This window comes from Fusarium oxysporum, chromosome VI (genome assembly GCF_013085055.1).
Source record: "Fusarium oxysporum Fo47 chromosome VI, complete sequence".
Lineage (NCBI taxonomy): Eukaryota > Fungi > Ascomycota > Sordariomycetes > Hypocreales > Nectriaceae > Fusarium > Fusarium oxysporum.
This window is the reverse complement of record NC_072845.1, coordinates 1,425,994-1,453,873: the sequence shown is the minus strand read 5'-3', so window position 1 is coordinate 1,453,873 and position 27,880 is coordinate 1,425,994. Positions and strand designations below refer to the sequence as shown.

At 48.7% G+C, this 27,880-nt stretch overlaps 8 protein-coding genes across 8 annotated transcripts; 3 read left to right on the top strand and 5 right to left on the bottom strand.

Moving 5' to 3' along the window:
- Positions 1 to 887: 887 nt before the first annotated feature.
- FOBCDRAFT_240905 (MFS transporter) lies at positions 888 to 2,457 on the bottom strand (the record flags this gene model as incomplete). The annotated part of the gene is made up of 5 exons (XM_059610332.1): positions 888 to 1,292; positions 1,444 to 1,850; positions 1,907 to 1,966; positions 1,999 to 2,249; positions 2,303 to 2,457. 5 exons carry the CDS (start codon positions 2,455 to 2,457, stop codon positions 888 to 890), a joined length of 1,278 nt encoding a protein of 425 aa, XP_059465118.1.
- A 2,869-nt stretch (positions 2,458 to 5,326) lies between these two features.
- Positions 5,327 to 6,779, bottom strand: FOBCDRAFT_202864 (uncharacterized protein; the record flags this gene model as incomplete). Its single annotated transcript, XM_059609044.1, has 5 exons — positions 5,327 to 5,551; positions 5,692 to 5,719; positions 5,827 to 6,458; positions 6,507 to 6,678; positions 6,736 to 6,779. The coding sequence occupies 5 exons, from the start codon at positions 6,777 to 6,779 to the stop codon at positions 5,327 to 5,329; spliced, it is 1,101 nt and encodes a 366-aa protein (XP_059465117.1).
- A 3,501-nt stretch (positions 6,780 to 10,280) lies between these two features.
- FOBCDRAFT_202863 (uncharacterized protein) lies at positions 10,281 to 10,649 on the bottom strand (the record flags this gene model as incomplete). The annotated part of the gene is made up of 1 exon (XM_031186933.2): positions 10,281 to 10,649. The coding sequence occupies one exon, from the start codon at positions 10,647 to 10,649 to the stop codon at positions 10,281 to 10,283; it is 369 nt and encodes a 122-aa protein (XP_031038068.2).
- Positions 10,650 to 12,888: 2,239 nt separating this feature from the next.
- On the bottom strand, positions 12,889 to 16,273 carry FOBCDRAFT_225517 (coatomer subunit gamma). Its single transcript, XM_031186935.3, has 5 exons — positions 16,137 to 16,273; positions 15,761 to 16,071; positions 14,388 to 15,705; positions 13,525 to 14,337; positions 12,889 to 13,474 (listed from the first exon to the last, which is right to left on the bottom strand). Exons 1-5 carry the CDS (start codon positions 16,210 to 16,212, stop codon positions 13,242 to 13,244), a joined length of 2,751 nt encoding a protein of 916 aa, XP_031038070.1. The 5' UTR covers positions 16,213 to 16,273; the 3' UTR covers positions 12,889 to 13,241.
- A 521-nt stretch (positions 16,274 to 16,794) lies between these two features.
- On the top strand, positions 16,795 to 18,150 carry FOBCDRAFT_163249 (uncharacterized protein). The gene is made up of 2 exons (XM_031186936.3): positions 16,795 to 17,178; positions 17,232 to 18,150. Exons 1-2 carry the CDS (start codon positions 16,875 to 16,877, stop codon positions 18,029 to 18,031), a joined length of 1,104 nt encoding a protein of 367 aa, XP_031038071.2. The 5' UTR covers positions 16,795 to 16,874; the 3' UTR covers positions 18,032 to 18,150.
- Positions 18,151 to 19,277: 1,127 nt separating this feature from the next.
- On the top strand, positions 19,278 to 21,241 carry FOBCDRAFT_240902 (aspartic peptidase domain-containing protein; the record flags this gene model as incomplete). Its single annotated transcript, XM_031186937.3, has 4 exons — positions 19,278 to 19,463; positions 19,560 to 19,797; positions 19,847 to 20,922; positions 20,975 to 21,241. 4 exons carry the CDS (start codon positions 19,278 to 19,280, stop codon positions 21,239 to 21,241), a joined length of 1,767 nt encoding a protein of 588 aa, XP_031038072.3.
- A 1,499-nt stretch (positions 21,242 to 22,740) lies between these two features.
- Positions 22,741 to 25,348, top strand: FOBCDRAFT_184845 (uncharacterized protein). Its single transcript, XM_031186938.3, has 7 exons — positions 22,741 to 22,887; positions 22,937 to 23,172; positions 23,216 to 23,581; positions 23,634 to 23,793; positions 23,846 to 24,106; positions 24,154 to 24,488; positions 24,541 to 25,348. The coding sequence occupies exons 1-7, from the start codon at positions 22,848 to 22,850 to the stop codon at positions 24,871 to 24,873; spliced, it is 1,731 nt and encodes a 576-aa protein (XP_031038073.2). The 5' UTR covers positions 22,741 to 22,847; the 3' UTR covers positions 24,874 to 25,348.
- FOBCDRAFT_251199 (major facilitator superfamily domain-containing protein) lies at positions 25,329 to 27,616 on the bottom strand. The gene is made up of 3 exons (XM_031186939.3): positions 27,162 to 27,616; positions 26,497 to 27,110; positions 25,329 to 26,444 (listed from the first exon to the last, which is right to left on the bottom strand). Exons 1-3 carry the CDS (start codon positions 27,365 to 27,367, stop codon positions 25,501 to 25,503), a joined length of 1,764 nt encoding a protein of 587 aa, XP_031038074.2. The 5' UTR covers positions 27,368 to 27,616; the 3' UTR covers positions 25,329 to 25,500.
- Between the last annotated feature and the right edge of the window lie 264 nt (positions 27,617 to 27,880).

The window sequence follows — 27,880 nt, the reverse complement described above, 5'->3', positions numbered from 1 at the left end:
GCGCATGCACCTGGAATATGCACCCTGATCCAGGATGGAACTATTGGCTGCTTTGTTCAGGTCAAGTCAAAGTACAATGTTCTGGTGTAGCTGCCTCCTCACAAACCATTAAGTTGCCAGAGCTGCCTTCAACGGATCTCAGTTTCATACCCGGCCTAATAGCATATATATCTTATACTGCGGCCAAGATATAGTGACCTCTAGATCGTGAATTTCAAGGGTTACAAATCATCCTATCCTCAAAACTCAACAAGGTTGCCAGCTTCGAAAGTCCACCAGACTGGGAACTATGGTAATTACAAACCTGGAATGTCTGTTCTTTGAACTACATTCCAGTAACCATATGACAGATTTGGGAGTTGTACTAATAACAAGGGTTGCTGGTAGGCTTATATGGGGTCTAATGCATGGTCTGGTTCTTGCGTCATAGCACCATAGGATAGATAGGTTACCCCAATAGACACCCTGGGATACATTTATGACTCAATGGTGTGACATTTTGATCTAGGTAGGATCCATTGTAGATAGTGACTAAAGCTGTAACTTCAAGTGACTATCATTAGGTTTTAATAAATCTGATTAACTTTCAATAAAACATATCAATGACGCTTATAAAAAAAATAACAGGTTATCCCATGTACACTTCCAGGAAGCATTAGTGTTGATAGTGTCAAGAATGAGTTAATTCTCTAGTTAAGTGGACCTGAGGGCGTGTTCACCCCCCCATAACTACCCCAATAATTATACGAGGTTTCTTTGGGCAATCACCGTGAACTCTTTTAGGTATAAAGTGATTATCATTAATAATCTATCTACTAGAATACTCGTCATCTGCTTTTACTAGAAATCATAACTCTTGCCGTGCCATAATCTTCTGGCATCCCCAACTAGATCTTCTTGCAGAGTTGAGCGCCACCCTTGAACACTCGAGCGGTCGCCATACAGAAGCTTCCGAGAAGCATAGACGCACCCGCAAAGCACATCAACCCAGTAAACCTGTCCCCTTCCCGGTCTTTGATGGCCCCTTCGATGGGAAGCCCAGTCAGAGCGCCCAGGGCAATGGCCAGACAAAAGCCTCCCAGCTTGAACCCGATCTCATCAACCCGGTCTTCGGCAATGGAAACAACGCATGGAGGGCCCAGACTGACGAAACCGTCACTGGCGAACCCAAAGAGCAGGGCGAAGACGATGATACCACCTTTAGAGGTGTGAAGCTCGAGGGGAAGCCAAAAAGCCAGGACGAGAGCTCCAGAGAAACCAGTCACCATGACCATGGTGTTGAAGTGTCCGATCTTGTTGGGCAGACTGATTGCCTTCCTTATTTGTTATTTTTGGTTATACAGATTGCTCTTAAGGCAATCTATAGAACCTTCTAGTATTCTAGCCTGCCTATATAAGGTCTGGCTTCTTCTCTGTAGGTAGATGAATCAAGTTGCTTCTTACATCTCTACTGATCTTGTCACTGATCCAACCAGGCATGACTCGGCCATATAGTGAACCGGCGTTGGCAATGGCCAAGGTATAGACAGCGAAGCCTTTGTATCCATGAAGTGAGGCCATCTCCGGGAGGTAGTTCAGGGGTGCGAAGAGACCCCACATGGTGAAGAAACAGCCTAGGATGAAGAACACCCAAGGTCCTCTCTTGAATCCGTTGATTCGACCGTTGGGAACGTTCTCTTTCTCTTTCTTGGCTGGTCGCGAGACTATGCCGAGAGGTGGGAAAGGGGAAGTGCAGAGAGCATTGGCGGTGACTAAGAGGATTCCTTGCAAGAAGGCAGTCCAACGAATGGCAGTCGCAAAGCCGACTTCTTCAATGAGTCGAGGGATCATGCAGGGGTATATCACGCCTCCTGGATTCATGTTAGCCAATTCCAAGGAGGATACTGCATTCTTATCTTATCTAAACTGCTCCCAGCGGAAACAATACCGACAGCCAAGCCCTTCTTTGTCGAGAACCATTGAGTGGCTGTTGCCATGGCAGGAAGAGACAGACCAGACCAAAGGTGACACCCTGGGTAAGCATAACTTGCCAGTACTTTGTGCAAAGGCTCAGCATGCAGACGGAGAAAACAGCCACGATACTGAAGGGCAGTAGTGTCTTGCGGCAGCCATAGACGTCGATCATCTTGCCAACAGCGGGGCCGAACATGAAGAGCATGAAAATCTGGAGAGTGGTCATCCAAGCCAAGGCTGATGACGACTGGTCCTTGAACATGACTTCCGAGTAGTACAACTGAAACATGCCGCATCTAATATCAAAGATCAATGGGTTGTTCCCATGATGGAGAGAGATCGAACTCACGCGTTGACGTAACCAACGGAGCAAAACTGCAACAAGAACGAGCCAGCCACACAAGCCCAGGCTCTTGCTCCTCCATTAGGGGAGACACGGTCATTGTTCTCGTTTGGCTTGTTGCTCTCGAGCTCTGGTGAGTCGGAGATGGTAGAGGAGCGCATCTTTCCAGATATATCATAAAGGACTTGGCGCGGTAGTAGGTAGAAGAGAAAGCTGAACCGATACTTCTGACTCGAATTGTTAGGAGAACAATTGGGATACGGAGGAGGCAAAGAAAGAGATTCATGGTAAGAAGTTGTTGTCTTATATATTAATTTGAAGGACTTTTCGCTGAATTGAGATAAGCTTAGAGGGACCGAATTTCGTGCGAGGTTGAGGAATACGGGCAAGTGTTGCGTGTGTAAAACGGAACTGTGCTGTATTGGCCAGTATAATCCTTCTCGGTCTTCACTAAGAAATTCGTACGAACTTGACCTCGCACGAACTAAGCTCGCCGAAGACCCCTGTTGACTAGGACAGGGGTGCGGTTTGGGTGGCGCTAAGCCCACTATGGCATGGTATCAGCCAGTAACCCCTGACATGAATTTGAAAATCACTGACAACTTGACAAACAAACTTAGCCTACGGAGTAATGACTGCCTAGAGCAGAACAGCCATGGCAGTAAACTGAAAACTTATTGCTCCTTGTTCTCTAGTAATCTATATCAATTCTTTACACTTTCTTCTATTGTCTCAAAAATCAAAAGCCTGTCTTTTATTATCTATTTTATGCCCTCGACCTCCAGATTCACTCAGTTCCAAACAACACTCACATTTAGAGCTATAATACCTGTTTCCAGTAGATCACCAAACATACAGAAATTTTGATAGCGATTTTCAAGACAATGAATTTTTTCCAATATCAACCGACCATATAAGCGAGGGGCGAGACTATATATGACGCACTGACACTCTTCATTCTGAGCACATATATTAAACTTATGCCTATTTTTTCCATCATCCATATTCGACTCATTACCACGATAATCTTTAGTCTGCTCTTACTGCAGGCGGTCAAGAGTTTCTTGTGATTTCTCCTGCTATCTTTCAAGTCGAACAATACGGTCATATAGTATGGAGATCATGGTGCTCCCCATAACCTTCTCGATTTCGGTCCTTGTCTGTGTGTTCATACTGGCGCCTTCTCGAGTTATTCTGGCGCAAGGATAATTGAGCAGCTGGCCTTCTATCTCCATACTGGCGAAAGGGGGGTTCGACAAACGCTTCACGATCTCGACGAATGGAGTTTACGATCACATGGGCCACATGATAGGGATCATCACCAGGCAGCTTCGGCCTCCAAAAGCCTAACCAGCTTGGCATTCTCAACTTTGGTGTGCCCAAGGGCGATGGTGACAAATTGCTGCGTTTCACTATATGCAGTGATGGAGATATGTAAGACTGGTATGAGAAAGTTCAGGAGAGGAGAGAAGTTGGTGATGCTCGCGATTACAAGATGGAAGAAATGGAACCCAGTCGGTTGAGTAGAAAGAAATAGATGAACAAAGTAAGTGGAAGAAAATATTATGAGTAAAGGGGAGTCACTGTCTGGCAAACATGACGTGGACCTCGAGCAAACGGCAAGCAAACAAACAGAATGCGGGCCAATCACGCGTTTATGATGGCGTGAAACATTTGGGACGCGAAGTAAAAGACTTTCAGTCACCAAACAGGCCAAAATTACTTACAAGACTTTCCTTTTGTTCGGCAGAATAAGTTGAACACTCCTCTAGACGACGCCTTAACCAGCCAGCCTTTATTCTTGTCGGAGATGCCAACGTCCGATGCCTCTGCGGATAACAATATTCTCTAATGTTCACTTTTATTTCTTGTTCTTATCACTGGTAAGTACAGCGAGCCTGGTGCAATTCTATGTATGCGTGGCTCTTGAGAAGCCCTGCTTGGGGCGTAGCAAAACCTGGCATTTGAGCCGTCTAGCCTGATCATTCACTTCCAGTGCGTCACTCCACGGGCGACCTACATTCATAGGACTGCATCGTACAGTGCCATCCAAGTGACAACTAGCCACTCTCAGCGTTATTGACACTGCATTGACAACGTACAGCTATCATCGTTGCTCTCTCGGATGACGCAGGCTCCTGCGTACAGCTGCAGCAGACACATGCAATCCAACATGATATTCTCCAAGTACCATAGCTTATAAGCCTATCTACCTACCTTAATTGAAGAGCGCTTTTGATTGCTGGCTACGGTCTTGGGTTGACTATCCCGCGCCCCTTTTCTTTGTGGATCCAATGAACAATGGACGTAGTTTCAAGAGACTTGCAGCACACTGTCGTTACTAAATGTCTCAAATGAAAGCAGTATGTTCAGTAGAAATCACGGGTGGGTTGCCTCAGGCAAACCTTTTGTGTCTTGTGGTTGCCCCTGACCGGTTGTTGACATCCAAGAAGAGGGTAGTCACGTGCAGCATTCCCAAACACTCACTTCATCTGCTCCGAATCTGTTGCTGCCTTGACTCACAAACTTATGTAATTCCACACGCTCTAATCAACTTAGTTTGGTAGAGATTTGGGCTGAGGCAGCCATAGTCTCCCTATTATGGATGCGCAAACGTCTAGCCTTGGTGAATAAGTATGTGATGCTGGAAATTTTCTGCCCTATTATTATGTAGCTGAGACCGTAGAAATGCAAAAGGATTTTGCGATCAAGACATAATGTATCAATCTTAGTTGTGTTGTTTCAATCATCAAATCAATGTGGACCGCTTGTTGTGACTGGACGTCTTTCTCCTGCATGATTTTAGGGTTGACCAGTAGGCTCCAGCCATGCACTTCACAGGTACAGCGACCTAAGCTTCCGCCTCACAGAAATGGCAAATAAAGGTTTCAGTCGATAGTTTAGTAATTTATCGTAGGCATCGTCACCTTCAAATGCATCCCCCTCTCGCAATCGAGCAGTTACAAGTGGATTGATATGTATGATGTCCGAACTTCCTTTGTGCGTTTTAACCATGTTTTGAAAGAAGTGTCACAGCGGACCAACGTGTTGTGGCTGGTACATCTTCTTGAAATGATACAGGATCTCTGTGGTCTTCTGTAAATGTAAAAGAAGAGGGAAGATAAGGCCTTCAACCTCCACGCGGTAGCGCTGGTGCATGACTGCAAATCTGTACCCGTTGTCGCGAAACAGATCCCAGCAGTTGAAGATTGGAACCTTGCGCTGCCTCGCCTTCTTTGAGTCCACATAAAGACTCTGTGAGGAATTCTCACGAACAAAACATTAGCTTGGGGAAGATATGTAAGGTCATTGATGGACTGTATTCGGGGGATACTCTCAGCTAATATTACATGGGTAAGACTCCTTCCCACATCCCCTCGTGGTCAAACACTGACAACTCCGTCCCCACTATGCCAGTCAGTCCTGTTGCAACCATCATTACATGTCCATCGTTACATCGTGTTCATCGTTACATTTCCGTTGTCCATCGTTCCAAAACTGATCCGTCGTTAGGTACCATTGCAGCTTACCAGCGGTAAACACCGGGTGGGTAGTTGGCCAGGTCGAGGTTGATGAGGCCATCGTCTCCGATGATTCTGAGCTTTCCATTGCTGTCATAGGACTCATCGTCTGTCCCAGCCTCGGTCTCAGCCCCAGTCTCTTGAGCTTCGGTGTCTTCAGCCTCGGTGGCTTCGCCCTCGGTTTCTTCAACCTCAGATTCACCTTCGGCTGCTTCATCACTTTCGACTTCGGTTGCTTCCTCGACCTCGGTTTCCTCACCGGACTCCTCGCTAGACTCCTCCTCCTGGCCATCCCCGTTGATCTTGACCCAGGCATTCTCCCGGCGGGCGAGAGACTCCTTGAAGCGTTGCACATCCGCCTGACGCTCAGCCTCAACGACCTCCATGAGTCTGTCGTTGGGTTCATAGTTGCTCACAAGTCTCGCTTGGACTTCAACCCACTTAAAGTTGAGCTCGGGATACAGGGGTTCAAGGACACTGTAGGTGTAGGCCAGCATGAGGGTGGGCTCCATGTACGGAAAGAGGCTCGTCATATACTCGGTGGCCTGATCTTTCATCTTGGTAATGTCGCTGTAGACAGCCTGAGAATAGACATGGATTGCAAGATCATAAGCCTCTTCGACGTCCTGGCGGAGAGTGAACTTTTGTACGTCATAAAATGGGATTCTTCCAGTGTAGAAGAAACGCACCATGGCGTTGATGGTGTCCGCGGGAGCGAATGGAAGCGATATGATGCCCCATTTAGTGACTCTCTTGAGGAATTCAGGGCACGTGAGATGAACTGCCTCGGCGTGGACGAACTCAACCGTAGGGCCAATTTCACCTCCATCCATTGCGCCAAAGTAGATGGCAATCTTGGCGCTATCAACATCTGTTGTCAGTTCTCCTCAAAGTGAGTTGATAGAAGTGTCAACTTACTCTTCGCCAATCAGTCGCTCTGCAGGTCCAGGTTCCTCCTGCATGGTTGCTCCGCTTTGGAGTGAAGATAGTGATCTAAGCCAACCTTAGCACACGAAAAGAAAAAAAGAATACGCAGAAGTGAAAAGGACGCTCACGTTTTGTTTGTTCGGGCAGAAACGTGGAGAAAAAGCGGAAGTCGAAGAATGTTTTGAAGGTGAAGAGAGGAGAGAGGGGAAGAAGCTCGAACGCGAGAGAAATATTTTGATATACGTGCGAGTAGTGCGATTTGACGTGTGACGAAAAAGGCTTCGGTGCCCGGGTGACCTTTTTTACAAGGCACACCACACTAACGAAACGTCATTGGCCTCCTAATCCAGACGCTCATACGCTACTCTTCTACAATTCAGTTATCTGGTCCTCTAAAACTATCCTACATGAGCACTGAGTGCTTGGCTATAAGCCCCATTTCCTCACGGGAATATGTATGTGTGCTCTCTGTTATTATCCCCCTCCATACACTCTAACATATCTTACCACCCCGTCTCCCAAACATCATCCGCAGCTCGTCGTCCCTTCACAATGTTCTTCTTGACCCACCATTATCATCCCTTTACCTCTGTTTCGCTAGGGAACAAAACATGCCCATCCATGGCTCGACTGTGCATCGTTGCCTTCGAGTGACGTTGACAAAGCTAACATCCGGCAAGTGTTACACGCGCCTCACCCTTCAAATTATGCATATTGTCACTCTCTTCACCAGAGTCATAACCATGAACACCGTGTATGCATTTATATTCCAACCCCTGACTGGCCCTTTCCTGTCTAATATCTCCAACTAGTACGCAGTAACCGACTACCTCAAGGCTCTGACTATCTTTTCAATGCTTAGCGCGCTTCCAGTCCTCGGGTCGATCACGTTGCTTCGCCAAACACACCATCAAAGCATTGGAACTCGTCAGAGGTGATTCGACACTTGGCCCCTTGACCTTCTTTAGCGAACCATTAGCCACTGGGAGACATCTGACCTTACCAAGTCGGCAACTGGGATGTTTCAGCTTACCACAGCTCCCATTTTCCCCTTTCATAGTCCCCACTGTCCAGCTAGAAAACTCTCCGACGCTACAAGTCTTGAAGTACTTTGTCGAAGATCGCTGTGTTCCATTCCAACCAGGCATAGCTCGCAAGCTGATGGAACATACTTCATTGACTTCCTCTCACATCTTTGAGTTTCTCAAGAGCCTTTGTTTGACAAGTTGTATGTCTTTTCAACTGTGCTACCCTCTTTGATCCCATCTTGCTGACAAGAACGCTACAGACCCTTCAGCAGCACTGCCCTAATCAGCACCAAACTCGCTAGAACGCCATCTTGATCGACACTGCAACGGCAAAGAGGTTTCCCTTCCTCGCCATTGGTCATTTCAACGCTTATTGATCTCTAAGCACTCTTCTGAGGGAGCAATAGGTCTTATGGGGAGAGGAGCGCACCCCAGGAAACGAGCTCCTTGGCGAAGCGCCAAATCGCCATGGACCGCCCCTGAGTTAGACACAGACAGTCCCTTGGACCTTGAATATCACTAAAGCACCACCTTAACTGCTCCCAGTGGAAGAAAAGTCCGTTTCGTGGGCTTCTTTAGAACCGCGGCGGCGCTCCAGCTCTGTCTCGACACCCTCAGGGGCTGATCTAGTTCGGAACTCTTGACCGTTTGAGGCAGGGACATTCCCACGAAGCTACTGTCTTTAAACTTGCCTGTGACCTTGACAAGTCGATGACAACAGCCAATGATAGTTTTGAGGTCATAGAAGCTCAGGGGTTGAGCGCTCTTATGCCGAGACATGCAATCTTGGTTATCAACGTCACTACTCCATCAGGGACCTTGTACTACTCGTCCTTGCTCTCAAAGTCACACTTAGAGCAGGAAAATGACTTACCCACGTGAACACCTCTCTCATTGTCGGAAGTACTTGACGGCAGCTAGTAAACTGCGGGCTCGATTTGCATTCTTCTCCTCACGCTGGGCAGTTAGGATTCCACCAAGTTTCTATTATTTGACCCTTCCATTTGCATTACCGCTGACCTGCGCTGTCTGGGTAGCTAGTATCGGTACACTGCCCCTATGATCAAGGTCGACGATCCCCCATGACCCTCGAAGTCCCTGCCGCAACGATGTCTTCGCAGACTTACATAAAACCACCCTTCACAGCTCATCCCAGATCAGACACAGGGGATATAGTTCTTCCCAAGCTTCAGCCCCATCAGACCGAACCGCTCCACTGATCCAAGAGAAGAATGCCATCAGAAGACTGTTCCCCCTTAACACCAATACTCCGTTTGCGTCGTTCCAAGCCCGCCACCGAGAGCCCAGCGTATCTCAAGTCCAGTTCAGTCTCAATAAACTGCTGTAGCATCACCATTCTGGTTCGAATACAGATCGGCGGTTTGTTGCGTTCTTTTTAAACGGAATCAACGCGGGCGCCCTTACCCCTGAGTCTCGAAAGCCATGTGAACTTGTTGCCATTGGACTACGCTAACCATCTTATTGCAAAACGGGGATCTTGAGAGCATCCTCTTGTTGATCACATTCTTAGACCCAGAAAATCTGGAAGATTAGAGGATGCGTCGACAAGGCTTCTCTTACTTAAGCACCAAGATTCGTGCCAGAGCGATAAGACTCGGGCAGGCAGACCTTGGCTTTGGCTATACTCACACAAGTTTTCTGTCAGTATTCGAAAGGTTCCCCAACAGAATCTTGGCGAAACATCACACCAGTTGCTCTATACATCATCTCAGTCAGCGATGAAGCACTCCACTGCCGCTATGGCGGCCTTGGGCGAACAAGCGAACAGAGTCTCTTCTTGACTGAGAACTGAAGACTTGCCAATAGCCATGGACTTAGTGGCTTCTGATTCCACATGTATGCGAGCTTATCAATACTGAGCGGTCACAGCAAGCCATGGGAAGACTTTTCCTGAATGCCCTTTACGGTGGTGGGATGTACACTATCAGCTGGGTGAGTATAGCGAGATTATCACTTGCCAATCCTCTTCGAGGCGCCCTGCTTCTCCTCGGCCAAGTCTGATTCATCCCTGTTTCTCTGGTTGGGGCATTTGTTCTTGATGCATTTCATCTCTTTAGGGGTATGAGGTTCCCTTCTGCCAGCGGCGATGTGAGACTATGAGGCGGTCTGCTGAATTCAGGAGAGGAATGATGCTGACCCCAAAGCCAAGCAGACAAACCGGTGTTGTTTCGTACGTTTTGCCTCCCCCTGCAAGGAGACCCTCGCCACCATCGCCGATTGGGTTTCCCTCCTCAGTTAGACTGATATATTGTCGGCCTTTCTAAAAACATCGACGTTTTGATCCACGTATGAGGCAGAATTCAAATATCGCAAGTGAGGCATTTCTGTGTTGACGAGGGTTGTGATGTTATTGAGTGCATGTTCATATAAGAACAATGCGTGGGCGAATCACCAGATGTACTCTGTGGCTAAACAAATGTCTTACAGTTCGCCGTTTATATATACCCCTCCTCGTTGCCTGCAAATAATGTGGGAGGATCTCTCAAGTCAAAATTGAGACTCCTTTCGCTCATATATCCCCGAGAGTACCTTGTTCCCGAGTCGATGCTTCGGTGATGATGCAACTTGATACACACCGTCAAGGATGGCATCGGCTATTATATATGGGTTGTTCTTGAAAACATGCATTGCGCCCCTTTCGCTTACAATGAGCACGGTGCTCTCTACCATGTTTGGGGCGAGCAGCATCAAGATGGTTTTGACCCAGTCTTCGAAGGATTTATCCTGTTCCAGTTTGTAGTCCTCGAGGGCTCGAACCAAGTTCTTGGGTCCTGGCGTGTCGACATCTTTGGAAAGGATACAGCATGCTTCAACTTCACGGTCGGGGCGCTTCTTGGGGGACAGAAGCCGATACATGGTGGGAAAGTCCTTTGCCGCGGCTGTCGTGTGCCTTCTTCCTAGACTTGTGTCCTAAAATTCAGCTAATGCACTATAGAGTATAGAGTGAATTCGAGTGGCGTTAAGCATATCCAGTGCCCGGTGGCCAACGTTTCCCAGGGCTGGATACGAGAACGCAAGTTATATCTTGTTTGTTGTAGGGCTGCGAGGGGGCTTGAAGTAAGGGAGCGTTGAGCTCTAGGGTGGTTTCAAATTAAGTCCATGAACCAACAATGCGCTGCTTTCTTTGTCTCTTACGGCTTTTCAGGATCCCTAAGGCGAATTAAGAGAGTACTGCTAAAGATAGTATCACCACACAAGGAGAGAGGCATGCAGTTTCCATCTCCAGGAAGTGTTTTGGTCAAGCTGACCAAAGGTGAAGCCCGCTCTGTACATGTGCATTGATACATTAGCCGATGCAACCTTGCTTCGTGGGACTCTTGTATGCCAAAAACTTACCCTTCTTATATATACTGGCAGGATCCCAGGGACACTTGAGGGAAACAGTGAGATGAGACCTCACCGTCCTGCAAAGATGTTCCAGTCTTCCCCATCTCCGCTGGGTCAGTTTCCCGGAGTTGGACGATCTGGTTCATCTCACTTGTTCCTGTGTGGCTTGAATAGTTCAATATCAACCGGCCGGAGGTGATAAGAGTCACTGATTTGACTCTATGTTGCCATGGGCCAATATGTCGAACACCCGTCGTGGCGTTTTGTTGCGCATGGTCGATCGAATATGTTGTGCCTCTCGGTGAAGCCATATACAGTGGGATTATGTTGTGATAGTGGAGCATGAGATGTTGATCCAGCCAAGTCGGCAACTAGAATAGCCATCGTCGAGGACTAGCGTCATTGTACTTTGCGGAGCTGGGTTTGATCACTCCGCGAGGGTAAAGGCTGAATGCAGCATAAGCAATTCTTCTAGGACGCTCACCCAGTTGTTTTCGTCGAAGTTCAGTATGCGTGGTCCGGCTAGCCAAGGTCTGAAAGCATGTTTGTTCATGTTTGTGCCCAGGGTGGCAGACACAGCCGCAGGCTCACTCTTCACCCACTTGATCTATACCAGAACATATTCATGCCCCTCCATCGTCCGTATCGTCATCGTTGTCTCAATGACATCATTATACCGACTGCTAACCCTGTGATGCAAAGCCGTGACGGCAAGTCCGAATTGTTTATTATCCTCAACTAAGAGGAGATACGCTTGGGGACACTTCGACAGCGGGACAAGAGACAAAGTGCTCCATTATAATAGAATTGTGAGCACTTCCTTCTCACAGTCAGGTGATGCATGAGAAACTCTTCTGCGATTTCCTGTAAGCATTGTCAGTTCTGAAGGCATACGTAACGAAATCAACGACCTACTGCGCCAGTACAAGGCCAGGCACCAGATTGAATGCCAATGTAATGAATATAGACTCGCACGGAAAGTTCCATTGCCTGACTGTAAGCATATATGATCATATGCTCTAAAGTAATATATATAAGTCAAGAGGATGATAATAGCTCAAGGAAAGAAAGAAGTGGGAGGATGGAGGTGGGAAGACATGAGATATATATACTTCAGGACGGCACCTGGAGGAATCAGTGGGAGTGTCATGTCCTTCCGAAAATTGTGTTAAATCGTTGTCAAGTTGAAATTCTTGTTTCTCTTTTGCCCAATGGGAAACATATCCGAAACGATAAAGGGCTTCTTCCTTCGCCTGTTCCATTTGTTGTACGAAGCAATACAATTGATCATTTGCTCTGCCAACACCAACATCTCAGTGACATCAGCGTCAGTAGACGCAGTATATATCACACCCACTAATCCCATGTTATACCCAATCAAGTTTCTTGTCTGTGACGTTGCCTAAGTAAAGCTCGTGGATTAACATGAGTGACAGCGTGCCAAAAGCGTCTTCGTTTGCCAATCTCACTCAGCCAGGAAACGTAACAGTTACACAAACACCAAAGCAAGAAAAACGTAAGCCCGCACACTATATCACATCTTTGCCACAAATACGCAATTTTATGGCTACACACATGGTCTGATGCAGCAAGTTGAACATGCACTCGCTCTGCAACCTGTGTCACCAGCAAATGCCACAAGCATCATCAACAGACCCCAGGCCACCACTTACAAACATTAAATCAGTCCGGCAAGGTAACACCAGCATTGTGATCAATGATGCCAAAGCATGTGGCTTCGACACAAGTCCTGTGTCTCAAGTTTTCCTTTTAAACAGTTGTTACACCTCACTTCAAATCAAGTCACATTTCACAGCCTCAGGGTTGACTAGGTGAATTCCATCTTTTTGCAACAAATAACATGGCCCCAACAACCATGCTCCGATAAAAACATGCTCTTGTACCTTCTTCGCTTCCCTCTAACCACCCAATGAATAATCCCCCTTCATCACTTTTACGAGCCTTTAACCCCTCCCAAGTGACAATCGTGATTCCAGGACAAGGAAACGAATCGTAAATAATCACATTACTGCCACACTTGTACGGTATGTCTAAGACCGAGACAAAGCTTTCGATACATCATGATCCTTTCAACGCCCGCTTTGCTTCTGTTGTTCATCTCTAAGCGACCGACGCGATGACTAGCGCAGCCACATTCTCCTCTTCGCTTCGCACCGTGATCTTTGTCGTGACACCAGTTTTTGATGAGTAAGCCATCCGTACGTTGGCAACCACCCGACCACCACCAACTGTCTTGCCGAGAAGCTTGAGAGTGTGGGTGGTCTGGTTGACGGGCACATCGGTGCCCTCGAGAGGCTGGAGCGACAAAGCCTTTGTAAGTTGCTCTGTAGCGTCTGTGAAATTGTTAGTGCCATCTCTTTCATGAACTCAGTATTCGACTTACCCGCAATGCTCTCCATACCACTCAATTGGAGGGTTTCTGTGACCTCCTCTCCAGAAGCGCCAACCTGCTCCCAGATGTGGCTGAAGTTGCCAGCGAATGTGGGGATCACGTAGTCACTGCCAGCAAGGTCGAACTCGGCCACCTCGTACTCATCATCGTAGCCGGAATCCTCGGGCTCGCCTGTTGAGGGGTCGATCTCCTTACTGGTGAACTTGAGGACGTTGGAGAAGGTGGAGATGGGCAGAGAAGCCTCGCCGCCAACCTTCTTAAAAGCAACATAGACCTTGCCGGGCTCATCAGTTGCAAGCTTCTCAGCTTGGATGATGAAGACCTCCTCAAGCTCCTCCTCGTCTGCGGGAGTAGCGACAACGGAGACGTTCTCAAGGATAGTGTCGGGCAAAGTGTTCTTAACCTCATATTGGAGGACAATGTGCTCCTTGAAGATGTGCTTGACCAGGCTAACAACATACTCGGTCTCAGCCTCAGTAAGCTCGATAACAGGCGAAGACTTGAGGACGCTGCCAAACTCCTTCATTTCGGGGATCTCGAGCAGCTCCTGGGCATATCGTTGAGCCTGAGCAGAAGCAGAAGCAACAGCCTCGGCTCCGGTAGGCTTGGTAGGGCCAACCTTGGGGGCCTTGAGTGTAGGGGCTGTGGCAATCAGCTTCTTGGATCGGTCCTCAGCGTCGGCTTGCTCCCGAGTAACCACAGGGATCTTGGCAATATCGAATGGACTATCGAAAGCGGACTTGTCGTCTGATGTGACGTACAAGACAAGCTGCTGCTCGAAGTAGGGAAGGGAGAACATGTTCTCTGTTCGCGCATTAGCAGTGATCCACAGTCAGTCGTTAATTCATGCTTACCATTCTTGACGAATCGAGCAGCCATCTCATCGTCCTCCTCATTCATGAGCTTGAGGTTAAGGGCAGCACGATCACGGACCTCGTCATCGACATCATCCAGGCATCGGGTGAGGAGAACACGAACACTGCTCTTAACCTCAGGGTCCTTCTGTCCAACACCGAACTTGGCGAGGGCAGTGACAGCAGCAGCTCGCACAATGGCGTTCTCAAGAACCACTCGGTTGTAAATATATCGGATATACTTGGTAGGCTGAGCGGTCTTGGGACCCTCAAGACCAATAAGGTGAAGGATTCGGACAGCCAGCTTAGTGAACTCGCAATCCTCGATAAATTCGCATAGGTGGGCGAGCGCATCCTCCTTGGAATCAGGCACGAACTTGATCAAGTCGAACATACTCTCCACAACAGCCCTCTTGAACTCGTATCCACCCTCATCACGCAGAATACCGCTGAGGAAGGTGAGCATACCAGCCTGCTTGCTGGGGAACTTGAGGCACAAGGTTCGGATAGCCTCCACAATTGTAATCTTGAACTCATCGGTAATCTCGGACATGAAGGTGGAAATCTGCTTCATTAACCTGTCGACACTGGCCTCGTTACCGGTCTTAAGGAGCGTGGTGATAGCGAATGTGGCAATGGATCGGTTGCTGTTGGAGATGAGAAGCTCGATATCGGGGTTGCAGGCGTTGACGGCGGTAGGCTTGAAACTAGCAAAGTTGTGGAGGATTCGGAGAGCGGCGAACTTGGTAACAGCGCGGGGCGAGGTGAGGAACAGTTGAAGAACGTGGACAGCTTGCGCTACCTCAGCATCGGTAACATCTCGCATGTCGCAGATAGCCTTAGCAGCTTCAAAGTTGACCATTTCGCTCTTGTGTCGCAGCCAGCCATCGAGGAGCTGCATCATGGGCTTCCTCAATGAAGCATCCTCCTCAGCGAGCTGTGCAGCAAGTCGAACCAGCATGATGATAGCAGCGGGGTTCTTGAGAGCACCAGCAGCACCGAATTGCTGAACCATCTTGACAAGGGCCATTCGGTCGTGCATGCGCATCTGATATAGAAGTCCAACAGCGTGATATTGCGACATGGTCGAGTGGTTCATGGGAACTTGGCTGCTTGAGGTGGAGAATCCAAGGGAGAAGCCACCAGAGGACTTGCTAGAGGCAGCCGCCTCTTGGGTCTCGCTCTGCCATCGTCGGACGACATCCTTAGCGATAGGAAGGAGGTGGTAAGAGGAAACGAGAGCGGCAGAGGATACTGAGGGGTTCTTGTCGACAATTGCGGTCTTCATAACTCGTTCGATCGATTGTACGGTCGTGGCCTTTACAGTGTCAGCATCCAGGGGTGTCGGTGTACCTGCCAGCAAAGCAACCTACATCGATAATACGGCAGAGGGCGCGAATGGCATTGGGTCGGTAGATGGCGTCGGTGCTACCGCCGGTATCCTTCATAATCGTGCTGGTAACCATAATAATATCCTCAGCTGAGTTGGCGAGCTCCTTGATAACAAGGTGGACCATCTGTCGGAGACTGGCATCCTTGTTCTGGAAGAGCTTCGAGATACCGAAGAAGAGGGTTGTAGCTTCGTTGGTGGGGAACTTCTCTCCCGTGTAGAGAAGAAGAGCGATCTTGGTGAGTAGAATGCGACATCGTCGGGGCTGGATAGGGGAGCTGTTGAAGAGTCGTGCTGTTGGACTATTTAGCTTGACTGTGGGGGGGGGGATAGGAATAAGGCGATTGTAGGAGACGGACCTTCTTGGAAGACTTGAGTTCGGTCAACCTTGACCAGCCCGAGGTCGGCGTCTTCGTCCTTCTTGCCGTAACTCATGTTGGGCAACTGGGTTGAGGTGAAAGATTTGGTCGAGGGAGACTTGAGGTTGCGGTCGAGGCGCTCCTAAGGTAGAATCACCACGTCGCAGTTACGCTTCAGGGATGAGTGGTGCCGCATCACGTGATCTTATCAGCCCCTTATCGGACGGGGATTCGTGTCAACTTTGGCATTGGTCTTCAGCTTCAAATGTCGACGGTAGGATTTCAATTGCTGAGTCTTCGGTCTTTTACAGTGGTTAAGCTTTCTCTTATGTCTTTTATCTTCCCATCTCTCATATAATTAGCATTTTCATATGCCATTGTCCCACTGGTATGGCCACTGTCCTAAGGCAAGGTTGCTGCTGGAGAATGGAGCACAGCCGTTTCAGGTACCCGCGGTCTTTCAGATGCTCAATTAAACTTACATTGATGCTCTAAAATATCTTAATAGTTTGAATGACTACTAGAGACTGTCTAATATACTACGATTATCACATTTACATGTCAAAAAGGAGTTCCTGAGGCCCCTTTCATAGCTCTCACCTTCAGAGAGTGACATCATGTCGACCCTGAATCCACCCACTCCGAACTTCCAGCCAGACCCAATTTTCCGGGTCGCATCTTTAAATCCCCCAGCTTCATTCCCTCAACCTCGATCCACGACCCAACTCGTCGCCTAGAATGAAGTCTGTAACACGAGTACCACTTCGCATTGCGCCTCGGCTCGTCCAGCGCCCGGCCTTTGTCCGTCCAATTCACTCGACCGTTGTCAAGGCCGCCAATGTCGCTCCGGTGGTCGGCACCGGCCCGCCACCTGAGCCGCCGATCCAACCCTCCGAAAATGTCCATCAGCGAGTCGCCAGGCGGAGGAAGCAGGCTGAGATGCTCAAGAATGCTAAGGAGCTTCGAAATGCTAGCTCTGGAAAGGGAGGCGGTGGTTTGAAGAAGCGATTCTGGAAGGATGTTTCTGTGAAGGAAGTAGACGGTTAGTCGAAATACTTTTACCCCACCATCAAACGGTGTGCTGATGAGATACAGGTGCTCTTCAAGTCTTCCTCGATACTCGACCGTTGAGACATCCTGTGACAAAGGGGATCGTTCGAATTCCCATCACCAAGCCCGATCTTGCCTCCGCTCTCGCCCTCGAATGGGATCTTTTGACTTCTGCCCAAGATGCTACAAGACATCATTTGATCCCTCTTACAAGTCTAACGTGCCGAGCTCTTGATATCGCAGCGGCTGATAATACCCCTGGGGGCGAAATTTCAGAGGTTCGAAATGCCATTGCTACAACATTATTACGATACCTCGATACCGATTCCATTCTCTGCTGGAACCCTCCCGCAGGAGAGCACGATCTCAAGAATGATGCTGGAGAGTCGCTACGAGATGTACAGAAGCGCACAGCCGAGGAGATTGTGTCCTTCCTGACAACACATGTTTGGCCAGGCATCACCATCAATCCTGTTCTTGACGGCCACTCCATCTTGCCTCAGTCACAGGCACCTGGAGTTCGCGAGATTGTTCAGGGCTGGATCACTGGTCTCGATGCTTTCGAGATTGCTGGACTTGAGCGTGCCACATTGGCTGGAAAGAGTCTCATTGCTGCTGCACGATTTGTAGTTGAGTGGACTGAGGGCTCAGTCGCAAGGGGTCATTTGAACCCTGGCAAGAAATTTGGTGTTGAAGAAGCCGCTGTTGCCACTAGTCTTGAGGTTGACTGGCAGACCGGACAGTGGGGAGAGGTCGAGGATACCCATGATGTTAACAAGGAGGATGTGAGAAGACAGCTCGGCAGCGTTACGCTGTTGGTGTCTGGCACAGGTTTGAAGGCATAAATAAAATGAGACTGGATAGATGGCATGACTTGTAAAATATAACGACCTGTAAATTACCAGCTAGATAAAAAGGTTTTGGAATACCTTAGATTGACTTGATAAAATTTAACATACTGAGGATCACCTTTCTTCTGTTCTCACCCTTATGTCACTAACTTTCATCAAGTCGTTAGCTGAAGTCCTCAGTACGCCTGCTCATGGCCCCCATTTGCGCCACAAGAACGCGCTGCAACATCAAATTACAATGAGGCCGCCGATTAAGAATCGCAGCCGAATGGCTTGCGTATCATTAAGCGCAAACGTCGTTGTACATGGCTTGCTCATCATCAATGCAACTTTAAAAGTCATAATGTCTTACCCTACATCGGCTTCGCGAACAAGGATTCCACGCCAGGGCTGAGAGCCATCAGCCCAAATAAAGTAAAACAGACACACCAGTGCATTCGGGTAAAACTCTGATTGTCGAGTGGCAGGCTAGGATATGCTTGAGAAATGAGGTGGGAGATCACCGAACGTTACTGTAGATAAACTTCCGATCATCTATTTCTTGCAACCATAAGAGTCGGCTTCCGTGAGCTTAATTTCCACAAGCAACAGGGTCAAGCTTGATTGTGTGTCCAATCGCTTCACACGTTTGCATCCAACGTTTCACTTTATGCGACTCAGAATAAGCATGCAACATATCGTATCTCTACCAAGCCTCCCTCTCTCATTCACCAAATGCCCGTTGCTGCCGTTCTTTCAACTGTGGCACAAGGCGCAGAGCCAAGGGACGAAATCGCCACGGGCTGAGATCCCTAATCCCAATTGAGCTTCAAATACATCATCCACTGCAAAAGGCCGCGCAAGCCGCCTACCCTTCTGATTTTTAAGCTGAATGCTAGCCCTCTTACTGCATCCTTCAACTGGCCAAGACACTACAGTGATTGCCGTGTTTCTTGTGATCAGGAAGAAGGCGAGTCTCATTGGGAAATGACCGAAGATCTGCTTGGTTGGGGTTAGCCTGGTTGCTGGGAAGAGAGGCGGAGTCATGATAAATGAGCCAAGCTGAATGGATCACGCCTGTAATGTGAGACATGGGGGGGCTAGCGAGCCTTGAATTGGCACTCTGATTCAACGTGAAGAAAGGCATTGTTCGACAGAGACAAATAATAGCTGTCTCTTGTTAGTTAGAAGAGACTCACTGCGCAGAACACATGCTCTGAACAGAAACACGTTACACAACAGAAGCCAGCAGAGTCACATTATGCGCAAATTAACGCCCCAAAGCCTAATTATGCAGGTCCAAAACCTCTACGTCAAGGACTTTTCAGCCGTACCGTATTGCCCAACGTCTAAGCAAACGCCAAGACCCCCAGCCAAGCGCATCCCGCTAATTCCGTCCCTTGAGATCCTAGCACATCCACCAACCAAGGCACAGCCCGGGGGTGAGGTAGGCAGGGAAAACGCCACTGGGGGTCCTGGAGTTGTTAGTTTAAAGACGAGGCAGCCTCTCTTCCCCTGGGAGCGTTGTCAGAAACCGTTGTAGCCTTTTGCAAACAACACCACAGAAGTCATCATGAGGTGGACCACGATAACTACAGCCGCGGCTCTACTCGGTAGCGTTGACGCCGTTAGCTTCCCGAGATCAAAGGCCGGTAAAGGTTATCTGTCGATGCACGTTGGTACCGTTGAGCGAAACAAGAACAAGCAGCACGATAAGCGTCAAGACGGTGACGCTATCGCCGTTCGACTCGAGAACAAAGATTTCTTCTACGCAACAGACAGTATGTCACTGCAGCCTCAATATTAACTACAGTTGTTAATACTCTATAGTTGAAATCGGTACTCCTCCTCAAAAAGTCACAGTCCTTCTCGATACTGGCTCCAACGAACTCTGGGTAAACCCCGACTGCGAAGAAGCTCAATCTGCTCTTCAATACAACCAATGTCTTGACTTTGGACAATACGACCCTCGAAAGTCAAAGACACCACCCATCGGCCCTTTTGGTGGCGAGACACTCAACTATGGCGACGCGTCCGATTCATCGACGCACACATCAGCGACGATCCGATACTATACAGATCTCATGACATTTGGAGACTCAAAGTTGAGGAATCAGACTTTTGGTGTCTTGGTTGAGAGCAATGGTATCTCACAGGGTATTCTGGGTCTTGCGCCTGACCTGAGGGCTGGATTTGACGGCGATGAGCCTTACAGCTTATTGCTCACTTCCATGGCTGATCAGGGACTTATCAACAGCCGTGTGTTCGCGCTTGATCTACGACACTCTGATGATACCGAGGGTGCCCTAATCTACGGCGGTATTGATCGCAGTAAGTATATTGGCAAGCTGGAGACGCGCCCTATCATTCGCGGCGAGGGTGGTGAGTACCGTCTCGCCGTGGAGTTGGATAGCCTCGGCGTCACTATTAGCGGTGATACACAGGACATTCGTGTCTCGAGCTCTGACTCCAACGTTATGCTCGACTCTGGAACGACTCTCACCCGCATGCACATGTCGGTCGCGCGACCAATTCTGGAGGCTCTCGATGCTCAGAACGATGGTGAGGGTTTTTACATGACCGACTGTGAAAACCGCGACCTCGATGGCACGGTTGATTTTGGGTTTGGCGATAAAATCATTAAAGTTGCCTTCAGCGACTTTATTCTTGAGCTTGGACCTGGAACGTGCTACATTGGTCTTGTACCTACCAGCGACCAGCAGATTCTTGGTGACTCTGTTCTGCGAGCCGGATACTTCGTCTTCGATTGGGATAACGAGGAGGTCCATCTCGCTCAGGCTGCTGATTGTGGTGATGAGGACATCGTTGCTGTTGGTTCAGGCTCTGACGCTGTGCCCAGTGAGACTGGCAAGTGCAAGAGTTCCGACATCACAGCCACTGGACGTGTAAGTCATGATACATCGTACTTCTGCGTGATTAAACTAACGACCTTGATAGGCGGCTACTGCTACAGGCACAGGCGGCTCGTTCCCTACATCTGCTTACACCACTACTTACACCATCACCTCATGTCCCGACTTCGAACGCGACTGTGCCACAGGCGTCGTGACGACACAGACCTTCAGCGGTCGACCAACCGTCACAGTCACTGCCGGGGCCGGTAGTGGCGGTGGTGACGATGACAATGCCGCATGGCAGCCTATCCCCCTCAGCTGGGTGTTTGCTGTCATTGGCGGTTTTGCTCTCGGAGTTAACTTGCTATAGTGGGAGATATGGTTGTACATATTTTAATGACATCTCTTGGACATGACGATTGTAATTGATAGACCGCATTTAGGGTATGCGTGGCATGAAGCATACGGCGGCGTTTGATCTTTGCACCATCTCACTGTGTACTCATAAATTGCGTGACTTGGAAATTGCCTCAGCTGTACTGGGCCTCATCGCGTTTATGCTGTGTTCAGTAGAAAGGGAGCACAGCATGTTATGGCTTCACGATCGGGAGATACTTTCGGAGAATTTCTTCCCTCGATGTAGACCTTTCGTGCACCCATCGTGTTGGATCAACGTGCTTTGCTCGTGGTGCCGCAACAGCTGACAGCCACATCTTGCGCAACGCGGGAGGAAGACTTCGGACATCTCGGGAGACACTCTGTATCCATCAAGAAATGGTCGTGTCTGTGTAGTCACAACCATGGTAGTCTATTGAGTCTTTTCTTGAGAAACATCGGCGCTCTGCTGTAGAGTGCGGAATCGCAAAGGTCGATGAATGGCATCTCTCTTGAAGCTCTCACAAAGGCTGTCGTGCATCGCCAGGGAGGTGGGAGGGTTCTGAGTCAGAGAGTTACATCGTACCCCCAATTCGCAATTCTAATGGGTGATAGCTCTTGGCGGTGAGCAGAAGACTACAAGTCTAACTCTGATCGGATTAAAAGCTGAGAGAATTGTCGATTCAAGTGTGCGAAGTCGTTATGGCGAGAAGCAACAGAACCAGGGTGTTGAAGTCAATTTCATCAACACACGAAAAGCAGTATATGATAGTATGCAATCAGTAGCCAGAAATAAGTGTGTAGTTGCTCTTGATGAGTAATTTCGGTATCTGGACATCATTGTCTCTGCCCTTTTAGGCAATCTGAGTTCATCCTGACTGGTGGACGTCAGCGCGGGTAGAAATGTGCAACGGTAAGCTTACTTGAGCTTAATTTGACTTTTGCTTGGAACAGTAGCGATGTAAGTTGTTCATATAGTACAATACAGCTTCATATCTGGCCATGGAATCAGTTACAGAGCCAAAAAAAAATTATGGTTATACGGTACACTTTCATTGAGGGACAACGCTCCTTATCGAGACGGAGGACGTTGGACATGGCGGAACTAGGGCGGAATTCAATGTAAGCCACTTACCGAGGCATCAAGATACGGTCCACTTCCTCTACCCCAATTCCTGCAACGATTAGAAGACATACAGAAGCTACTAAGCTCAAAATACCAATACCAAGAAATACTGTCAACCTTAATTTTTTAGTCACATGCACCTCTGCTTCAGCTTTGACCCCAATGTATGATCTACGTAACCCTATGGCAACGACCCTATTTCCTCTACCTCGGCTGGCACCGAGGTCTTGAATCGTAGCTAATAGGGCCAAGATTGGTGTATTGCGGAGATAGTGGGAATCAAACGGCGCTAAATTGGGTCTTCCCCAGATTTGGAGGAGGCCCCGAAGCGACAAGGAGAAGAGAGAACCAGGGAACCAACTACGTAGTACATATTCAGCTCCTCATCTTTTTTTCCCTTTCCTTTCCTCTATTCTCCCCATTCTCTCCTCTTCCCTCTAATCTCTGAATACCCTCCCTCTAATCCCTATTCAAGATGGTCTTCTATCCTCCTCCCTCGGTTAGCCTGCCCTTCGGTAAACTCACCCTGTCGTCAGTTTCAGCTCCTCTGCTCACATTCCTTAGAGCCTCCCGAGTCAATCACCATCCCCGACTTCATCTTCAGCGATAAGCACGCTCGCAAACCTATTGCTCAGTCCAGAAATCCCTTCACATGTGGTATCTCTGGTAAGACGTACACCACGGAAGAGGTCATCCAGCGTGAGAAACTTCTCGCGCGTGCTCTTGCAAAGCGTCTTGGCTATGATGTCCACGATGGAACAGAGTGGGATAGAGTAGTTGCGCTATTCTCAGTCAACACTGTACGTTTGAGCTCAGTCACACAAAACCCAACTAACGTATAAGATCGACTACATTACCATGACCCATGCTGTTCATCGTTTGAACGGAATCGTCACACCCGCCAGTGCCGCATATTCTGCCCCAGAACTCGAGCACCAGCTCTCCTCATCCGGCGCAAACGCCCTTTTCACTTGTGTTCCTCTTCTTGAGACTGCTCTCACTGCCGCGAAGGCTGTCGGTATCCCTGAGGATCGTGTCTTTCTTCTACCCGTGCCTGGCTTTGAGTCTAAGCCACCTTTTAAGTCAATTGATGATTTGATTGCAGAGGGCAAGGATGCGCCTGAAATTCAGCCTCTGAATTGGATCAAAGGCCAAGGCTTGAGGCAAGTTGCGTATCTATGCTACTCCAGTGGAACATCAGGTCTTCCCGTAAGTCCCCACCAGATTTTGATGAAATGAGTACGCGGCTCACAAACTGTAGAAAGCGGTTGAAATCACTCATGTCAATGTGATCGCAAACGTTATGCAAATGACAGTCCAAAACGAGGAGGGTCGAAAAGCAGCGGGAGTCGACACTCAGGTTCAGCTTGGTCTCTTACCACTCAGTCACATTTACGGCCTCGTCCCAGTCGCTCATTGGGGTAATGTCATCTCACTCCGTTCCCATGCCTCACTGAACTAACTTGTATCGAGGCATCTACAATGGCGATGAGACAGTCATTCTGCCCAAGTTCGAGCTTAAGATGTTTCTTGCTACTGTCCAACGCTATAAGATCGAACAAATGGCTCTCGTCCCTCCCATCATGGTCCAAATGCTGAGTCACAAGGCTGAATGCCAAAAGTACGACCTCAGCTCTGTCCGCTTCATCTTCAGCGGTGCTGCTCCCCTTGGAAAGGAGACAATCTTTGGCTTGAATGAAATCTGGCCCAAGTGGAATATCTGCCAAGGCTACGGTACGTCCCCTTCAGTCACGCGTCGTGTCTCGTCACTAACTTTGTAGGTCTCACTGAAACGTCACCCGTGGTCTCATCAACCACCGAACTCGATATCGATCCCGGCTCCTCGGGATCGCTTCTTCCCGGCATCAAGGCTAAGGTCATCGATGCTGAAGGCAAAGAGGTTACGGAATACAACACCCCCGGTGAACTCTACGTCCAAGGCCCCAGTGTTGTTCTGGGATATCTCAACAATGCAAAGGCCACAGCTGAGACCTTTGTAAACCACAGCGATGGACGCTGGATGCGAACAGGTGATGAGGTTATTGTTCGCAAGTCACCCAAGGGCATCGAACACCTTGTCATCGTGGACCGAATCAAGGAACTTATTAAAGTCAAGGTAAATTTCACTATCTCAACGTCGTTGCTCGCCTACTTACATACTCCACTAGGGCCACCAAGTCGCACCAGCTGAGCTCGAAGCTCATCTTCTCACCCATCCTCTCGTCGACGACTGTGCCGTTATTCAAGTCCCTGATGACCGAGCTGGCGAAGTCCCCAAGGCCTTCGTCGTCAAAGCACCCGAGGCCAAGGGCATGTCCGACGAGGAGGTCACAAAAAGCATCAACAAGCACGTCGAAGAGCACAAGGCGCGACACAAGTGGCTCAAGGGCGGCATCGAGTTCATCGAAATTATTCCCAAGAGTCCTAGTGGCAAGATCCTTCGACGTCTGTTGAGAGACAAGGAGAAGCAGGCCCGCAAGGAGAAGGGCGCCAAGCTGTAATGATATGATGCATAGAGAGTGTAAGAAAGAGAGGGAAATTTATGCGCTTCCTACAAGGAAGTAGAGCGATTAATGACTATTAGATCACTTAACAAACTTATCATATATCTTTGATCTTATGGCAAGCCTATGGTATTGAATCCCGGCTTCATGGTATCAGGGCCATGCCAACCATAAGAAGAAAAGCACGATGGTCAGCGAATACAATCGAGAATCGAGAACGAGTAGGATCGTCGCCAAAGGGAGCTGAACTCTTAATGAACGAGGCGCTCTCCAATTGACGATTGATTGCTCAATGTGCTCTTGGGAACCATAAAACCCATCTTACATGCTCTTATCCTGTACATCGGACTGACGGCATCGCCAAGTAAAGGAACTCCTTGAAGAGACTATAGATCAAGATTAATGCAGTTTCCAGAATCATTCATGATATCACATTGATGCAAGCCCGAGTATTCATTAAAGCACTGAGACGACTGCTTTGTATTGAATGAAGTCTAGCTGAGATGTCTATAAAGCGAATGGAACTTTTGTATTATATCGATTCATTAATCTTTACCCGGAGACTTATAAGATCCCCTGCCCCGTTTTCATGAGATACTTTCGTGAGTCTGTCTCATAGATTTCTTAGAAGACCATGCCCTTGGCCTGCTTGCTTTGAGCATCCTTCTCCTTGATGTCAATGTTTCTCCACATGAAGAGGCAGATGACGCAAAGAGGGATGAACGCGCAACCAGCGTAGATCATCTTTTTCTGCACAAAGTCATAAGCAGCAATAATAGCGTCTCGCTCAGGGCTACCAGCAGGGTAAGACAGCTGAACATTGATGTCACCATAGATGGTAGCAGTCATGTTCTTGGCAGACTCGGGAAGCTGCTTGGCAAGCTCGGTGGGGAGCATGTTTGTCCAGATGCCACCAGCAATAGCCACACCGATGGAGGAGCCGATACCACCGAACATACCCCAGATAGCCAGAGCGACGGCGACATCCTGATGCTTGACTGAAGACATGACTGCGATACGTGCAGTCAAGGACCAGATACCACTGTAGATACCGTTGAAAAGCTGACACATGACGAGCCAGTTGACGGCAGTTTCAGGGTGACGGAAGTGGATGAGAAGGGCGGTACCGAGAACCAAGAAGGGCACACCGACGAAAGAAGGCCACTTGAAGCGCCCCAAGTATCGAATGGCGATACCAACGAAGGGTCCAACGAAAGCAGCCATTAAGGAGAACGAGTTGAGGATGTAACCAGAAGTAGTGACACTCTCAAAGTGAACAACCTGCAGGTAAGAGCCGTAATAGGTATCCCAGCAGAAGATAGAGGCAAACATAATACCATAGATGAGACAGGCACCCAGAATGGTGCGATCGGCAAGTAGGTGAAAGGGAAAGTAAGGCACAGGGGCGAAAAACTTCTCCCAGACGACAAAGCTGGCAATGAGAACAACACCAAGGATTGGCATGGCAATGATATAACCAGTGGCCCATCCGTTGGGAGCAGTAGCAGCGATGCTGAAAGGGAGTAGGAGTAGAGCCCAACCGGCACTGGTCAGGAAAAGACCAATAACTAGAATAATGTTAAAGACTAAGCGTTCAAAGCGGACAAAGATTAAACTCACCATCGAACTGCACAAAGTAATACTTGAAAGACTCCCAAATAGTGCGGTTGTGTACCTTTTCGGGGGCAAGACCAAACTTCTTGGCCTTCATCTCATTCATAATGAAGATAATCATGACGGGAATGCAGAACGCCAACAGGATGATGCAGAATGAGCCAAAGGCCCATCGGAAGTTAACGTTCTTCAAGAAGAGCTCAGCAATCTTGGGACCGGCGAAAGTGGAACTGATGGTAGGCGTGTAGTTGATACCCATGATGATCAATCGGTTGCGGAGAGTCGTGGTGTCAGCGACGACAACGTCAATGACATAGATGAGACCGAGATGGCCAACCCAGTAGAATGTATGCGCAGCAGCATACATCTCGACGCTGTTGCATGTAGCCTTCATGATCATACCGACAACAATCAGGAGTACCATGGCACCGAAGCCCCAGACTCGACCCCAGATGTCAATGATCTTGGCAAGAGTCAAGTTCCAGACGGCACCTAGAATCGAGGCTACGATACCAGTTGAAGCGAGAAGACCGTGTGAAGCGAAGGCCGAAGTGACATATGGAATGAGGTTACTCTGCACATTCTGGAGCAGACTATCGACGAAGGAGACGAGGAACAAACTGGGGAATACAGGGTCAGTATAGTCATGGCCAGGTAAGCTGACCACTTACAAGACAAATGTGGCAATCAACATCTTCTTGGTCCAGACGCTGGTGATGGCCTCGGCTTTCTTGACACCCTGCTGCTTGAACTCATCATCGGAGAAGTCCTTGAGATCCTCATCGACCATGATGTTGTTGTTGGTGGGAGCCTTCTCGATGTCTGGAACAGACACATCGTTAACAGGCTCAGGCCCGTTCATGGTATGAGTCGCCATTGGGACGAAGGGTATCAGAATCGTTCCAAAGGGAAGAGGTGCTCAATTCGGCTCAGTGGATCGAGAGAAGAAAGAGAGAAGTAAGCTTGACGATTGCTCAATCTATGAGGGGACCATAAGGTCGCATTGAAGGGGGGAGAGCACCCATTAAGTACCTTGCCCTACCAGGCCAAGATCGTAGCTCATTGCAACTCTGGCTGTCTGGGAAGCTCTCACTAGAGCGAGAATTGAGAACGGGATAGGCGATGATCATCCATGGCTAGATTTCATAGAACGAATCCTTCGAAAGGCTAAAACGGTAACTGGTCTCCGATGGGTGAGCTTCCTAAGCCCACCTATAACTGGCCACGGTACGTTTGCCATGAGCCAGGTAAGGATTAAGCTCATTGAGACCCTGGGCAATCAACGGCAGAAAGCCCCTGTTCGAGACGAACCCTCTCGCTGCAGAGACTTCCCTGGTTCTGGGCTGGCGAGAAAAAGACGCACTAACACCGATCATCCACGCTCTATTTG

Bases quoted from the DNA above. Each gene is read 5' to 3' on its own strand.
- FOBCDRAFT_184845 (XM_031186938.3), top strand. From the start codon at position 22,848: ATGGTCTTCTATCCTCCTCCCTCGGTTAGCCTGCCCTTCG. The intron at 23,794-23,845 runs GTAATGTCATCT...ACTTGTATCGAG, and splicing joins CGTCCCAGTCGCTCATTGGG to GCATCTACAATGGCGATGAG. The intron at 24,489-24,540 runs GTAAATTTCACT...ATACTCCACTAG, and splicing joins AGGAACTTATTAAAGTCAAG to GGCCACCAAGTCGCACCAGC.
- FOBCDRAFT_163249 (XM_031186936.3), top strand. From the start codon at position 16,875: ATGAAGTCTGTAACACGAGTACCACTTCGCATTGCGCCTCGGCTCGTC. The intron at 17,179-17,231 runs GTTAGTCGAAAT...GATGAGATACAG, and splicing joins TTCTGTGAAGGAAGTAGACG to GTGCTCTTCAAGTCTTCCTC.
- FOBCDRAFT_225517 (XM_031186935.3), bottom strand. From the start codon at position 16,212: ATGAGTTACGGCAAGAAGGACGAAGACGCCGACCTCGGGCTGGTCAAG. The intron at 16,072-16,136 runs GTCCGTCTCCTA...ATAGTCCAACAG, and splicing joins AACTCAAGTCTTCCAAGAAG to CACGACTCTTCAACAGCTCC. The intron at 13,475-13,524 runs GTAAGTCGAATA...ACAATTTCACAG, and splicing joins TGGTATGGAGAGCATTGCGG to ACGCTACAGAGCAACTTACA.
- FOBCDRAFT_251199 (XM_031186939.3), bottom strand. From the start codon at position 27,367: ATGGCGACTCATACCATGAACGGGCCTGAGCCTGTTAACGATGTGTCT. The intron at 27,111-27,161 runs GTAAGTGGTCAG...TGTATTCCCCAG, and splicing joins TTGATTGCCACATTTGTCTT to TTTGTTCCTCGTCTCCTTCG. The intron at 26,445-26,496 runs GTGAGTTTAATC...ACATTATTCTAG, and splicing joins TTACTTTGTGCAGTTCGATG to TTATTGGTCTTTTCCTGACC.